The sequence below is a fragment of the Gallus gallus genome, chromosome 14 (genome assembly GCF_016699485.2).
Source record: "Gallus gallus isolate bGalGal1 chromosome 14, bGalGal1.mat.broiler.GRCg7b, whole genome shotgun sequence".
In the NCBI taxonomy this organism is placed as follows: domain Eukaryota; kingdom Metazoa; phylum Chordata; class Aves; order Galliformes; family Phasianidae; genus Gallus; species Gallus gallus.
In genome coordinates, this window is record NC_052545.1 from 971,295 (window position 1) to 987,264 (window position 15,970).

General features: G+C 38.4%; 2 protein-coding genes across 7 annotated transcripts; one reads left to right on the plus strand and one right to left on the minus strand.

The window, feature by feature from the left end:
- The first annotated feature begins 6 nt into the window (after window positions 1-6).
- Window positions 7-15,968, plus strand: EIF2AK1 (eukaryotic translation initiation factor 2 alpha kinase 1). Of its 6 annotated transcripts, none has more exons than NM_204648.2 (15): window positions 7-159; window positions 542-700; window positions 3,576-3,712; window positions 4,451-4,482; window positions 4,952-5,051; window positions 5,608-5,688; window positions 6,126-6,225; window positions 7,728-7,779; window positions 8,424-8,796; window positions 9,786-9,897; window positions 10,625-10,731; window positions 14,313-14,433; window positions 14,520-14,599; window positions 15,124-15,357; window positions 15,771-15,968. In NM_204648.2, the coding sequence occupies exons 1-15, from the start codon at window positions 63-65 to the stop codon at window positions 15,891-15,893; spliced, it is 1,908 nt and encodes a 635-aa protein (NP_989979.2). In that variant the 5' UTR covers window positions 7-62; the 3' UTR covers window positions 15,894-15,968. The 6 variants fall into 6 exon arrangements, with proteins under 6 accessions (NP_989979.2, XP_025010815.2, XP_015149617.2 ...); XM_025155047.3 differs by having other exon boundaries at window positions 15,789-15,968; XM_015294131.4 differs by having other exon boundaries at window positions 542-686.
- ANKRD61 (ankyrin repeat domain 61) lies at window positions 11,532-13,444 on the minus strand. The gene is made up of 2 exons (XM_004945095.5): window positions 13,142-13,444; window positions 11,532-12,553 (listed from the first exon to the last, which is right to left on the minus strand). Exon 2 carries the CDS (start codon window positions 12,385-12,387, stop codon window positions 11,569-11,571), a length of 819 nt encoding a protein of 272 aa, XP_004945152.1. The 5' UTR covers window positions 12,388-12,553; window positions 13,142-13,444; the 3' UTR covers window positions 11,532-11,568.
- Window positions 15,969-15,970: the final 2 nt, after the last annotated feature.

Genomic DNA, 15,970 nt, shown 5'->3' on the forward strand with positions numbered 1-15,970 from the left:
CGCCCCGTACAGAGGCGGGCAGGTGCCGGCGGCGGGGGAAGGCCGCGAGCGCAGCGCCGGGCATGTGGCGGGGTCGGGAGGTGCCCCCCAGGGCCGCGGCCCATCGCCCGCCGCCCGCCATCCAATTCCCTGAGGAGAGCCCGGAGCCGCGCTTCGACGGTACGCGGGGCGACCCCGTTGGGAGCTGCGGGCGAGTGGGGAAGAAGGGGGGCCCTTCTCTTGCCGTGGGGAAGGTCGGCGCCCCGTCATCCCGCGACCCGCTGGAGGAAAGGCGGTGTGGGTGCGGCGATCCCGGGGCTGACGGAGGCCAGAGGCGGCCCCGGGAGCCTCAGCGGTTCGGTTTGTGTAGAGGTGTTTCAAAACATTAACCGTGATTAGGTCCCTAATGAGCGTCTTGAGCTTCTTGCTCAGCAGCAACCCGTGCGTTGCCTTTCGGCGAGGCGGGGCCGTGCTGGAGCGGTGGGAGTGCTGCGGGTTTTGACTTAATGTGCGAAAGAGGGTGTAAGGAGAGCTAACTTGGTTTGTGACTTCTCTTCATCAGAGTCGGACGTGCCGGCAGAACTGCGAGTGGCCAATGGGTCACAGAAGTTTGTGAATTTCACTTCGACCATCCAGAACCAGCTGCTGCTGGTGTCGCTGCTGGAGCACCTGTGCCACATGTACACACACAACCTCGTGCACTCGAGGTGCTTGTTCCGAAGTTAGTAAGAGTGGATCTTCCTTACTGCCATGCATACCTGCATGTTCTGCGCAGGATTGTGGAGGTCTATCAGTAAGAAGCTCTGGGCCTCATCCTATAGGGTGACAGGAGTAGCTCTTAGGAAAGGATGAATGCTCCAAGTCAGCTTAATTGGTACTGAGGACCTCTGTTTTCTGAAAAAAAGAAAGTGAAATAAATAGCACTGCAGTTATCAGTACGAAGAACGGGCAGTTCTCCTTCAGCTGAGTCACGTGAGTTGCGTCACAGGAAGGAAAGCAAAAGCAAGGTAGTTTGCTTGAGGGAGCTTAGGCTCTGCGGTGATATAAAATGGGATCTAAAAACACAGATAAAAGAGGGGCTTGTTAGAAATACTTATCAGGAAATAGCTGTGGTATGGTCTTCGCTGCGCCTGCCAAGATTATGTTCTGTGAAAGTCAGAGTAAATAATCTTGGAAGTCCCTTATTTTCCAACAGAGTCCTTTGACGTAATTCTAGAGCTTGCGTTCTTAGATGTGGGATGTTTCTCCTGAAATCTGTTCCTTTGGTATGTGCCTTATCTTAGGTAATTTAAGCATGTGCTTAATGCATTTCAGAAACTATATTTATTTTTTTTTCCTTGCTATACATAATTGTAGAAAATAAAAATAGCCACATTATATTGCTTTTGTTTGAAGCCATTTATGGCATCCTGTAGTAACAGGCAACTATCGCTTTTTCATTCTTGAAATGCTGTAGGTGTTTGTCCCCAGGTTTTGCCATATCTTTATGTACTTAAAAACAGAACTTGCAAAAAAAAAAAAAAAAAAAGCACAGATGACTCTTCTTAGGAGAGGACCAAACAAAAAAGGAACTTTCTGTAAGAAGTGTAGGTCACAGTGTGGGTAAGGTCAGCCTATGCTGATAGGCCTAATTTGCAATTTAAGATCATTTGAGTGAAATATTAAGACACTGGAATTTTTAACCTATTAAACCTATATAGGTTAAAACTGAAAGTGATCTACAATGATTGTGCTGGCTGAGACTTAGACAGATGTCAGACAAAGGGGTTGGATCTTTACTATATAAAAGCAGAATTTACCTTAGAAAGGTAAGACTGCTCTGTACGATGATATGTACACACACACACTTTATAATAAAGACAAACTATTTTTGGAAGTGTTTGGATTGGAGGAAGGAGCACTGGATTTTTATCCAGTTCAAGCATTATACTTGCCTATGTCATTGTATGCTAAATATTATATAGGGGAAAAAATTACATTTTATCTCTACAAAGATGCAAGCAAACCTATTCTGAAATCCTTTATCTGTCTGTTCTATACAGGGCTAAGTTGGCTTTCCTATAGAAGTATAGGCTGCCCTATACTGATATATCTATCTATCATGTCAAAAATTAAAATGATTTATAAAGCATTTCTGGAATTGGAAAGGAAGAGGAAAAATTGTAGGAACACTAGCCTACAGAAGTATTTCACCATTAGCCATATACTTACCTGCTTAATTATAAGTAATCATTAGAAATACCATGTTATTTTTTTCAACATTGTAAAGGTAGAGATCAACTTATACTGGTATGTATCTGTTATGTGTACAAACAGAAAAATATCAATTACGTAAAACTTATAACTAAATAAAGTGCATGGGGGGGCATTGGGAGTCATAGGAACATGAGAAAAAGAGAACTGAATTATCCCTAAGCTGCCTAGGCAGAACGTAGTAGGCACAAGCACCCCTAGGGAGACACTGCTGTCCTGGAGAGACCGACGTCTGTCCTCTGATAACTACCAGCTCTGACAATAAGAAGACTTGAAGTATCCTGGAATTATTTTGGGGATTTATTTAAGCCAGCAAAGGGCTGTTGAGTCCTTACGGTCTCCCTCTTATGACCTGAGGGCCTTGGTTAAAGTGTGGTTACTCACATGTCTACTCAGTGGCCTGGGTTCAGTTCAGCCCGTGCACCTTGCTGAGTGTGCAGCTGTTTCATTTCCCATTGTGCTTCTATGGCAGATGACAGTGCTCCATTGGTATAGTTTAAACTGGTTTCCCAAGTGGCATATAGCCAATGAGTAGAATAGATACATACTACAGTAAAAAAATGTCTGTTTTGTGATTGTGGCTACTAAAGCCATGTTGGCACGGGTGGATTTTTCCCTCCACTTTTCTGCTGTATAACTGTCCATAATGCTCTTATAGCAAAATTTCCAATTCCTTATAGGTTCACTTCAGTGTGCTTTATGTTCATTGAAAGATAACAGGCTGAGTTTGAAGTGTCAGTAGCAAAGAAAATCTTACAAGCAAGTTGAAGATCTTGGAACTCATAAATATTTGAAGTACATTTCCTGTACTATCTTTACAGTTGCACCCATCTCCACTATTAGGTCTTTCTGTCACAGCACTGCTTAACCCCAGCTGTGAGATATGCAGCATTTTGGTGTGGGTGATCTTGTTACTACAGGTACTTAAACAAATGTGAGTTGATATGGGAATTAGAATAACATGGTTACTATAAGCATGTCCTCATACTTGTAAACATGCTTTGAATTGCTCTTTTCTCTGAGTGAATGTGGTACAAAGGTAAGGAGTGAACAGGTGGATGTTTGTATGACTCACCTGCTGAGATAAGAAAGAACAGTAAATGCAATGAGATGCATGGCAGTTAGCTGTCTTATGCAAAGGGATTCCCCCAGAGCAGCTCTAGTTTGGGTTTGATTAGCTTTTATTGCTCTGGGAAGGAGCATTACGATAGAAGTGACTGAACGTTCAGGTTTTTGGATGCTCTGTCTTTCAAATAAAGTTTACTCATTGTAGAAAACAACTGCTTACATGGTCTTATTGGCAAGCTTTATTTAATGTGACCGTTTTCTGTTCCTTTGTGCAGTACTTCGACAGGCTTTCACGAGAACAGGTTTGCTCTCCCCTTTTGCCTTCTGTGATGAATTTAGTACTGTAAGACTGCAGCATAATAGAGCCATTACTGAGCTAATGAAAGCAGCTAACCGACAAGTGCTTAATGGGGTAAGCTTTGTTAATTTTGTTTGGCAGCATCTGCATTAAGGAATTAACACATCATTGCATCTAAAGAATATTTTGTTTTGGGGTTCTTTTAATACTGGGTTAATTGTTTCCAGTAAGTACAAATAGAATTCCAGATCTACCTTGTCTATTTGAGATGGTGTGTTCTGGACCTGTAGGTGCAAATCGATGTTTTTGAAGCCAGAAATATTTCATTCTGTTTTAAATAGTAACTAAAAAGATGTTTTATTTACTACTTTTAAACACAGGCAAAGTGTTCTAAATATTGCTACAGCTCTTTTGTCAGCAATAGGCAGACGTGTTCCGACCTTTAACTGTTGTAGTTAACTGTACCCTTGTATTTATGTTAATGGAGGGCATGTTTTGTGTACTGTGTAATGGGCTTCAGGCTGAGGCAGACCGGTTTACTTATCTGTCTGCCTGAACTATGCCAGTTAATGTTGTCTTAAGCATGTTTTAGAGCCTTTGTTTTATCCCGTTTGCCAGCAGGAAGAGCTCTGAAGGGCAGTAGTCTCTCTGGCAGTGATGTTAGCTGGTCACTCGTAGGACGGTACTTCAGTTTGGCAAAGTGCTCTCGAGAATGAATGGCTACCTGTAAACCTGTTTTCTTCTAAGAACATAGCTCTAGTTTCTGTTTTGATTAAGCTGTTTGTGGTAATGGCATGGTAGACCTATCGCTCTGTGTGGCATGTTTTTATGTTGGATTTTGTTGTTTCATAGGAGCTTGATAATGGAGATTCTCGTGCAATTGGGTATGTATTCAAAGCATTGAAAAGATATTAAACAAATTCCTCCCTAGAGTTCTGTATGAATTTAATTAATGTGCCACACCTTACATTCGATTTCTGAAACACAGAAAAAAGTGTAAATTTGTCTATACTGTCTCAAAATGGTCTGATGAAAACGCCTTCAGTACAACTCCTGTCATTAATGGGGTCATACAGGAAAACAGAAGTTACCAGGCGTACATTTAAATAAATCATTTGAATGCTTGCATTAATTTGGGATGTGGATCTGTAGCACATAGGGCGCTCTCACCCTAACTGCCCATGTTATGCTGTTGCGGACTGTTGCCTTTCAGTATTCAATATGTGAATGCCAAGGTATTGGGTTTTTTTCTTCTTTTCGTAATGTAAATAGTATTTTTGGATTGCTGGTGGCATATATAACACCTTCCTTAAAAGCTGTAATTTAGTGTAATGCAGCCTAATTTTTGAATAGGGAAAAAGAAGTTCTCTTGGAAGCACAGACATCACGATACTTGAATGAATTTGATGAGATTGCAAGATTAGGAAAAGGAGGATATGGCCAAGTATACAAGGTATTCCTTTCATTTATAGCTTAACGGTTTATAGCTTGTTTTTCTTTGAAGTTTAAATTTTCTGCTTAGTCTGCACACCCCAGTGTTCCCGTTGTTGCTTGAAAAGAAGGCAATTTTCATTGGAACATAAACTGTCCATCCCGATGTCGAATAGTACCAGACAGTGGTAGTGGACGGCCAGCTGCAGGTTCCCCAAGTGGGATAGGCCATATTTAGATGGCGGTTGTGGTCTCTCGGATGTACTGAGAACCTGGTTGATTGGTTATCAGGGCCTATTGGCATTTTTTTTATTGATGATGAGATAGCTGTAGAGGTATGTATTTCACAAAGTTTGGATTAGAAGTTTGCAGCCCTGAACATAAGGCAAAAGTATTGAATCTTTATCCTAGATAGCTAGGGCCTCATCCCAGTTTAATTTTCTGATAAAAGCAAGAAGTTATCCATATTGAGTGCAGAAATTAATTGATAGAGGATAGTTGTTTCTAAAGGTTTTAATAACTCAATAACTTAAACAACACTTTAACATCTAATTTTATTGCATTGCAATTGTTTTCAGGTCAGAAACAAGTTAGATGGTCAGTTCTATGCTATTAAAAAAATCAATATTAAGAAGGCTACAAGAAGAGATTGCATGAAGGTATTATTTATTTCATTTCATCTTATCTCTCCTAACTCCCTGCTTGTTCTGATTTTGATTTAAACACTAACTGCATTACTAAATTCTGAAACCTTCAAAAAATATTAATTAAAACAGCATTTACATTTGTTAGTCTGGGTTTCCAAAGATTTGACCTTATCTGTACCTAATAGAAAAAAGTAACAAAGAGATACTTATATCCTTTCATTGTGGTATATTAGCTTGATTTTGATAATCTTCATATATAAAAATTGTAATTAGTTTTAAAGCTTCCAAATTCCCTCCGTTTGTATAATAATTTTATCTGTTGATTTTTTTCTTTCTCTGAGAAATTCTTATTTTTGTAATGTCTTGGCTTTACTAAGCACTCAGAATAAAGAACAGTCATACTGTTGTGTTTTTTTTTTTGTTTGTTTGTTTTGTTTTTGTCCTCTTAGGTGCTACGAGAGGTTAAAGTGCTGGCTGGACTGCAGCATCCTAATATTGTGGGCTATCACACTGCTTGGATGGAACACGTTCAAACAGCTTGCCCAAAAGGTAAGTACAGCATATTGTGCAATTCTTGCTTATCTGTTACTCAGTAATGAATTTGGAAGTATGAAAGTATTAGCTTTGTTTCTGGAATATTTGGCAAGAATTTTTAAATTGCATGTAATTAAGTAAAATGCAATGAAAATTTTAACCCAAGAAGTAGTGAGTTAACAAGGAGAAGAATGAATACTTGGAAATGAACCAGTTCAGCTACTGGAGAAAAACAGGAGGAAAAAAACCCACACAAATTAGGATTATTTTGAAATGCTGAAATTTTGAAATGTGGTTGTGGCAAAGCTAGGGTAAGTCTCCCACTGTGCTCCTCTTTCTGCTTGGAAATCAGTTTTGAAAAATTGAAAGATTTTTTTTTCAATTTTTTTTCAATTTTCAATTTCAAAGTATTTTCTAGAAATACTTGAAAAGGGAAAGAAACATGCAATCAAAAGGCAAAACACCCTGTCTCTTATTTTGCTTTCTGCAGGACTTTTAAATTTGACAAATGGAGTTCTGCAGTGACAGACAATCTGTTTTTTGTGTGTGTGTGTGTGTGTGTGTGTGTGTGTATGTGAGAGTGCTAGTTATTCTCTGTAACTGTTGAGAATGTATCTCCTTTTATGTTCATTTTACACATTCTTTCCCCCCTCCTCCCTCCCCTCTTTTCCCCCAGTTTCTCTGTTCTCAGCTCTTCCCACACTTTGTCCTTTGGTCCTTTTCAAACCCTAATCTGTTGGTGACTTTTCTTTCTCATTCTCTTCCGGAATGCAGCTAAATCTTTTGATCCTCACTTAGTGGGAGGTTTGCTTATCCTCTGTATGACCTTATTGCTTTTCATGTCAGTGAATTGATTTCCAGCCTGCTATAAGCACAAAAGAAAATACATAGTTGATAGTATAGTAAAACAGACAAGTCTTTTTAAGTCTGTGATACTGAGAATCTTGAAGGATACAACTTCTAAGCGCTAGGAATACCTTACAGGCATTTAATGTTGAAAGTGCAACGGGTGGGTATTGTGGTACTTAATGGTTTTCTGTGGCTCAGAAGCTGGTTATTTTGTATTTGCTTCTGAAATGTGTGCTAAAATAAATTTATTTTTCATGTAAGTACACAATTTTATTGAAAATTATTTCAGATTTTTTCAAAAGAGCAGCAAGGTGATGCAAAAGGGGGTGCCTTGTGGAGTTGTTTCTTTAACTGTGTGTTATCTTATACTTTAGGCCAGATTTTGAACTGGCTGAATTATTAAAGATCAAAGTTGGGTGAACGTGTAGAGGAACCAAATATAACAAATCCAGAGATTTCTTATGACGTTTAGTTTCATTTATAGAAAAAGGAAGAACAGATTACTCACAGTTGTTTCTTAGACTGAGAAATGGCTTTTACATTAACAAAGAGAAAGATATCTACAGATAGTGAAGTTCAGAAAGGTGCTGTAGCTTAAACATTAATTTGTAGTACGTATGTGCACGTTCTGTTTTCTGACATACCATTTTTATCTTTTCATGCAATAGATAAGACAGTATTGAAGTTGCAGTCATTACCCTTGGAACAGGAGAGTGGAGAGTAAGTATCATACACCTCAGTGATAACATTTCTTTGTCTTTTATTCAAATACTTTTTTATTTTCTTTAAATAGCATTAAAAGAGTACAGAATTCAACAAGGAAAAAGCATTAGTTATCCTTGGCATTGTTTGTGTCGTGTGAGCTGAAGAATGTTACTCCTGCCTGCCTTGGATCTCACAATTTCAGAGTACTGGGATTCAAATTTACTTCAAAAGCTTTATGGTATTCACCAACACTGATTAATAGTGCAGAGTCTTTATAGAGCAGTGAGGCCTTCTGTTTCTCAGAAGTGTTGATTGGCCATTTTGGTAAGGAGATAGAGTCCAATGAAAAATATTGCAGTGTAACTTCCTGACTGAAGAGGAACGAATCATCAGAGTTCTGCCCAGTGAATACTGTGACCTATGGCTCTGTGTATCTGTGAGCTATCCAGGTCAGCTCTCAGAAATCTGTGCTGAGGGAGAGTATAAAAAGGCTGGCTCCAGCACTGGCAGTTCATGATCCTAAAGTTTTATGTGGAGAAGCAGCTGAACTCGTAACTCTGGAATACAGTTTGCAGTAAGAAATGAAGTTTTCAGAATGGTGTATTGCAAATACATGGCATGTATGTTCGTATTTAGATTTGTCTCTTTATTCTTTTCAGTGATCACTGTCACATTCAGAGTGTGGAAAGTGGTAGTTCAATTATTTTTGCTGACCTTACTTCACAAGAAGAAAAGTCTGGTGACAGTACATGTCTTAGAAATCCAGATGGTGAATCAGTGCAGAATATGGATGTAAGGAATGATTTCACTAACAGCAATAGTAAGGAAATATGTATGAAACCAAATAGATGTGAATTACCCATAGAACTACAAGAAGACTCTGACAGTAGTGTTGACTGTAGATCAACTGATTTAAAACATGATTCATCGTACGACCCACCCTGTAGTCTGGATCTAGATGCTAGTGCTGGAAGCAAGTCCTGCACTGAAGAGTGCTCTGGGAATGATGTAGCTCTCTGTGGAGAGTTTGAGGTAAGTGCAGTTCTCTTTAAATACTCCTAGTTGCTGTCTGATTTCATGAAGGTTGCGAAGGAGAATTTGGATGTCGCAGAAGTATTGACTCTTGTTACTTTGAGTAATTACAAGGAAACTGACCAGAGGAGCTGGCAAAACTCACATACAGAAGAATCTCTGTGTGTTAGTCATTTGGGGTCCTTTTGATGTTCCTACATGAGTAAAAAGTACTACTCCTGTGTTTCTGAGGGGAAAAAAGAACAACAAATTTGAACATTTTCAACATTCAGCAATGGTAACTAACTTAGATATTGGTGAAAGTGCCTGGGTATGTAATGTTGACCCCATCCAGTATAAAATTACATGTGAGAGAGAAGGAATGACCACTCTGCTTATGCTTCTGAAACCTTGCTGGCACTTGTATCCCTGCAATGTTTTGTACAATGTGGACAGCTCAGGAATGTTTCAAGCTTTTGCTATCACTTGGAGTTCCCTCTTGGAAGAAATCACAGATTTTAAAGGTGTCTGAGTTGTCCACATTTTCAAATGAACACATGCATTGTCATAAACTGACAATGATTTTACGTGTTTGTGTAAATAAATCAAAGTTTCATATCAACGGGTTGAATTTTTTTGTTGTTTTATATCTGCTTACACTATTAAGTCAGAATGAACCTCCATGCAGTAAGTCTAACTGCTTTTATAGTCTAATTTGAATCTTCAAATATATATAATAAATCCAGCTGGCTGTTCTGTTAGCTTTGGTCTTATAAAAATTGCTAAAATTTGAGGAAGAATAGCAGCAACAACAGCAAAGCCCAGACTAGATAGCAGTGTTGTATCTGCTTTGTGAATGGAGTAGATAAGTAGTACTGTATCTGTTGTCATTTGGATAACTGAATTTTGGTTTAAGATAAATTTAGTTTCTATTGCCTTTAAAGAAAATAAGTAAGGTGATGCTGTTCATATTATGTCAGCAATACCATGGAACATTGTTTTTCTGTTAGGTGGAGTATCGTTTGATGCTTTATATACAGATGCAACTGTGTGAACTGTCCCTGTGGGACTGGATTGCTGCCCGTAACAAAAGATGCAATGAGAGAACAGAGGATGCTGCTGGTAAGATTCATGGTTGTTTTTAAAATTTCCTTGCTATAAAGCAAATACTGACATTTTCCCAACTGGAAGTCCATTTGCAGGATGTTTTATTTCAGCAGCTTATAATATGGATCTTCTTAGACTCTTTAGTCCTTTCATCCATTAGCTGCTATTATTGAACCTTTATATGATAGGTGTTGTTAAAAGAGATTTAAGTTCATGAGTTTCAGACAACTCTAAAAAAGAATGAATGTACGCCAGAGCCATACTTGTTACCAACACAGAGCTGTGCGTGGGTGATGCTTCTTGTTTGGAACGAAGTTTTTAAATGAGAGAATCTACACTTTCTCAGAAAGTTGTTTGAGCAATAGATTCTTTTTTCCATTCAAAGCACATTGGCAGAATTCAAGTCAGAGACAAATGGACAGATAGAAAAGGCACATACTTCAGAGTTTGTGATTGTTAAATTCATAATTATACAATTGTCTGGTGGGACTTGGAGAAATCTCTGCATGCAGATGCAGTGGTGTTCCATGAACTGTCCTGCATTCTGAGCTTAGTGACTTTCTCGTGTTTCAAAATAGTTTCATAGCAGAACTGTGGGAAATTCCATCTTTTAAACTGTGCTCATTCCATTAAAAATTTCTTCCACATCATAAATAAACTGGTTTCAGTGAGACGTACTAACATAAACTTAAATTACTCCTCCAAATTTACCCAAATAATGTATATTTTAAATTGGTTTAAGGTCTGTACCACCTTGTGGATGTCAGCTGGACAATGAAAATTTTTGAAGAGTTATTAGAAGGAGTGTGCTATATCCACAGCATGGGAGTGATGCATCGAGACATTAAAGTAAGTTTGTTAAGCTATCACTTGAGGCTAAAGAAAACAAAGGTAGCTTATGTGATGGGAGAACGAAAACAGCTTCACAGCTTTTGAGGGGATCTAGACTCTTAAATTTAGCTGTATTGTAAATGAAAAATAAATCCTCTCTGCTGTACCTGTACCACGCTTTCTTTACTGCAATCATGTTTCTAGATTACTTTGACTTAAAAGTAAATTATGATCAGTCTTAGGAAAATATTTATCTTTTGAAAATATGTTCAAATTATAGTTATTATTTTCTTTTTTTTTCTTTTTATTTAAGTTTTCCCTCAATTGCAAATTAACTCCTGTCTTACAAAATAGCTCCTGTCTAATGTAAGGGACTGAAATTGTAGGTGACTTCACTGAAAGAATGAAAAGTTTATTTTAATTCCTATTAAATGTAATGAAGATCAGACTTAGAGAAATACATTTTGAATGGATTACAATAGATGCTTTTTGTATGTTCCTTTGTAGGGTTTTTTTTTTTTTTTTTTTTTTTTTTTTTTTTTTTTTTGGAACTTTAATCACAAGAGCAGTTTTAACTTACATGCTAGCTTAAGTCTGAAGTGTAGGTTGATTACACCTTGCTTTTTTCCCCCTCGCTCCTGCTTAACCTCGCATAATCCATCAGTGGTAAAGTGAGTGTGCATTCTACTCTGCTTCCTTCAGAAGTTTTCTGCACCTGCGATGGCAGCTCTTTGAGGAAATCAATGTAAATATTACCTTGGTAATTAAAACTCTGCAAATGAAAATTTTGAGCTATTTCAGAACACACAACATTAATCTTCATTCTGGATCAATTTTAATTTCTCTACAGGCTGTTCAGGCTTTACAGCATTTGAGTTTGCCTTCCTGTTCATTGTCATCACAGACATATTTTCCTATATCCTGATAGCTGTATAATGAATTCCATACAGTTGCTGGAAGCCTGCTTTTGAGCCAGTACTTGCTGTTTTCTCCGTATATTCTTCTAACAGTGATCTTGCAGATATCCTCCAGGGACAGTAATTTCTGTGATAATGTTAGAAGGAAGTCCTTCAGCATTTGGAATTCTGAGAACAGAAGGCCAGTGGGCAGATTTCCTTGATTATCTCTTAACATCAGTGGATATGAGAATCCCAGTAACTTGTTCAGCAGTGCTCTGTCTTTTAAATGTGATCTCTGTTGAAGAAACAGAAAGACTGGAGATTGCCCGTCTCTTGTTAGACTGTTCATATCTGCTTTATACTCTAAGAGGAGATCAACTATTTCCCTCCTACCCCCTGAGCAGGCCTCGTGCACAGGTGTTCGTCCTTCACGATCTTGAATATTTACATTGGCTCCATTACTTAATAGTAAAGAGATGCAATCTGTGTTAACACCTAAAATTCTGCTTGCCTTGGATGATGCTGCGCGCACTGCGATGTGAAGGGCAGTTCTGCCACAAGTTGTAGTAGTAAAATTGGTATTTGCTCCAGATGCAATTAAAGCTGCTATTGCCTCTGTGTTCAGTGACCCTGCAGCTATGTGAAGAGGCATCCAGCCAGATTTGTCTGTGTCCTTTATGTTGAGACAGTATTCAAAAAGAATGGCTGTAGGTGGAAAGGCATCATCAGACTGTGGGCTTGAATGTACAAGGTGGTTGCATTTGTAGTGACTCATTTCAGGATTTTTCTGGTGTTTTACATCATGCAAGACAGAGGCACTCTTCTGTGTTACTCCGAAGCTGGCTGATTTCTCTGAAATTTGCCTGAAGTGGATGTCCCACCTCTGTAGGCATTAAGTACATTTAGTAGGAGACGAAATGCCGTGTAGCCTCTTGTTATTTCTGTAATATAAAACATAGCTTCAAGTTAGTTTATTTTTATTGAGAAAAAAAATACTTCTGGACTGGTAGAGTGTAATGTAGTAACAGGTCACAAAACAGCAAGTTATGGATGGCAATGGCCTAAGAGCAGCTGGATCATTATCTTATTTTTGCTAAACACAGCTCCCATGTGCTCAGCAGGAATGCAACAAATGGTTACGCTTTGAGTTCCTCCTGGATTTCCCAGTTTTACAGCATGGAAATGTGTCAACGTAGTTTGGTTTCAGGTCAGTGAAGCTCACAGAGGAATCATAAGCAGACAGAAGTTCATTGCATCTGTGATACAGTCTAGCAGTGCTTCTGGATGTGTGGATTACAGTTTGTTATGGATCAGTTCTGTCATCAGATTTGTTGCAAACCAGCAATATTAAGCAGCTTCTAGGACAAATTTGTCATTGAACTGCATGAACTTGTGACTGCAGAGTCTGATCTCATTAAAAGCCACAATCATTTAATGTTTCTCAATTATTTTTTTCATTTAAAAAATTATATATATAATAATATATAATTTATATAATAATAATATATAATTATATATGGAATGGTTACCTGGAGGGAGAGCAGGTCTGTGAGGTGGGAGCCCTTCCAAACACTCACTATTTCACTAACAGATGGTAAAGCTTTATCTCCTGCCATTTTCCATTATTACTTCATGTAGCTCTTCACAGCACAAACTGTACGCCCTCTGCCCTCACAGGAGCTCAGGGCGAGCACAGGCAGTGGCAGGACTGCTGGCTGTCTAACTCACTCTGCTACTGACAGACAAGGAAGTTACAGTTTTTGTAATGACAATCCATAATCGGAACTGAAAGGTTTGGTCTCTTCCCCTTGAGCAGTGCCTTTCTTTGTGACGTTTTGGGCTGTCTGGTTCTAGAATAGCTATGAAGTAACTGTGCTATTCAGTGCTGTGTTTTAGAAGTATTACAAAGCAGCAAAAGTTTTAAAAACTGAGGAAAGGCTTCTGTTCTGTTTGCTTTGTTGCTAGCGCTGATCATTCCGTAGAAAAAAAAGTCTGTATGAAGCAGCACTGTTTTCAGTTCTCACCCAACTGCAGCTAAGTTCAGAAACTGTGCTGCAGGGTAAGTAAAGAACAGTAATTGGATATTATGTTTTCTTTTATGTGGCAAGTATTTCTTTGCACTATACACATGCTGCTAACTTGTCTCAGTCGTGCTTGTACAGATGAAATAAGTGGATAACTGGGTTGGTGTTTCTGCAGGCAGTGCTCCACTCAGCAGCCTCGCAGCAGCTGCTCCCATTCCAGCTTTCCAAGGAAAACGTAGCGCTTTGCAGCTGTGCTTGTCATTTAGAAAAGTCTGCTTTTACATGAGGTCTCGCCCAATGATCTTGGTACTGATTTCTGCTACGTTAGTTGGTCTCATTTGCTGTGCACTCTTGCCTGTTGACATTTCTTTTCTGAAAAACTTCCATTTCCTGCTGAGAAGAAGTACGTTATCTTTTTGCTAAATCTTTTTTTTCCCGTTTTTCTTTTTTTTCTGGATCCTTCATATGTGGTCTTTCTGCCCAAATGGCATTGGTAGTGAATAATTTGATACACTCTATTTTCTTCTACCTCACTAATGGAAGTATGAAATAATCATTGTCCTACACATCTGAATGACTGGATGCAACAGGTTTTGAAACAGCTGAATGCAACTTCAGCAATTCATAATCCTTTATATAGGTATCTTTTAATACTTTACACTGTCTTGTTTTGTAGCCCAGAAATATCTTTTTGCATGGATCAGATCATCAAGTTAAAATAGGAGATTTTGGATTAGCCTGCAAAGACCTCCTTTGGGATGATGCAGACCAGTGGTTTCACACAGAAAGGATAAATGGTAAGAGCAGAAATCTTTGTAGGTTTTAGTGTTCTAAGTTTCTATCATATTTAAAACATTAATAAGTCTAAACTCACATTTTAAAGGACTGACACATACCTCAGGTGTGGGGACTTGCCTGTATGCTTCACCAGAACAGCTGCAGGGGTCTGACTACGACTTCAAGGTAGGTTTTGTTTTTTACCCCTTCTCTCTGAACACATTTAAATGCTATTATCTGATTAGGCACTGATATTCAGATTGTCCAGGGTAACACCTTATGTCTACCTGCATAACCTGAAATGTAATTTTTCAGAAACTATATGCTCAATTTTAATAGCACCATTCATCTGAAAAGAACATCTTACAGTAAAATGATTATTTCTGTAAGGCATACTTAGGACGGATTATAGGAATAAAGCATAAGCCTCTCAGTGATACCATAGTTGCTTAATCTTCCTCCTACTGTTACTCCTTTTTTTTTGTTGAAACAGATTACAGCTTTGCCTGCTAAATACAAAAATTGTGTTTCTGAGATCATCTTGAGGAATCTGTATAGATTGGAATTTCAGTTGCCTCAGTAGCACCACATAAGTTTTCTTATCATGAAACTTTGTCATAAGCCTCATATTGTAACATTTGTGAGATGAAATCTGATAGGTCCTTCGAAGTAGAAATTATCCCAGAACTTTTTCTTCACCCCTTTTCCAGTCAGACATGTACAGCTTGGGTGTTATCCTGCTAGAACTCTTCCAGCCATTTGGAACAGAAATGGAAAGAGCAGAAGTTATAACAAATTTAAGGAATGGCCACATTCCTCATAACTTCTGCAAGAAATGGCCTGTTCAAGCCAAGTATGTAAAACTTCTCACCAGTCAGGTATCCACAGAAAGACCAACTGCTGCTCAACTTCGTGAAAGTGAGCTGTTTCATACCACAGAACATGTAAGTACTGCCAATAACATCAGCTTTCACAGGATAAAAAATATGAAAACTGAACTGCTTTGTAACAATCCCCGTACTTTTCCTGTCTGTATTGTGCCTATTTTTTAAAACTTCAAGAGGATTGCGTGATTGAGATTTTTATTCCCTATTACAATATTTGGGCCACTGTTTCCAGGCTCTTCTAAAGGAGACAAATAGCCATTAAGTACAGGTAACTTAGGACTGGACACTTGATTTACAGACAGATTGAGGTTTTTTGTCAGCTCTGCAGTCTGTTATAATTATCCCTTTCCTTGCCAGCCATGTGATCTGTGGTGCTGCAGAATCTTACTTGTAATTGACTACGAATGTGCAAATAGACTGATGAGGATTTATCCCTGCCTGTAAATAAATCAACTGTCTCACATCTTCAGGTTATTTCTAATCTACAGCAAAAGGTGAGAGAGCAAGAAGAAGAAATAGAAAAACTGAAAGAGAAACTAAGACTGCTTTCTACTGGACAAGATGAACATATGAAACAAGGTTCTCCGGTTTAAGTACAGGAAGAACACAACTATTGTATATTAAGTTATAGAAAACAGGGTTTTTTTACATAAAAATAGTTCAGTGCATT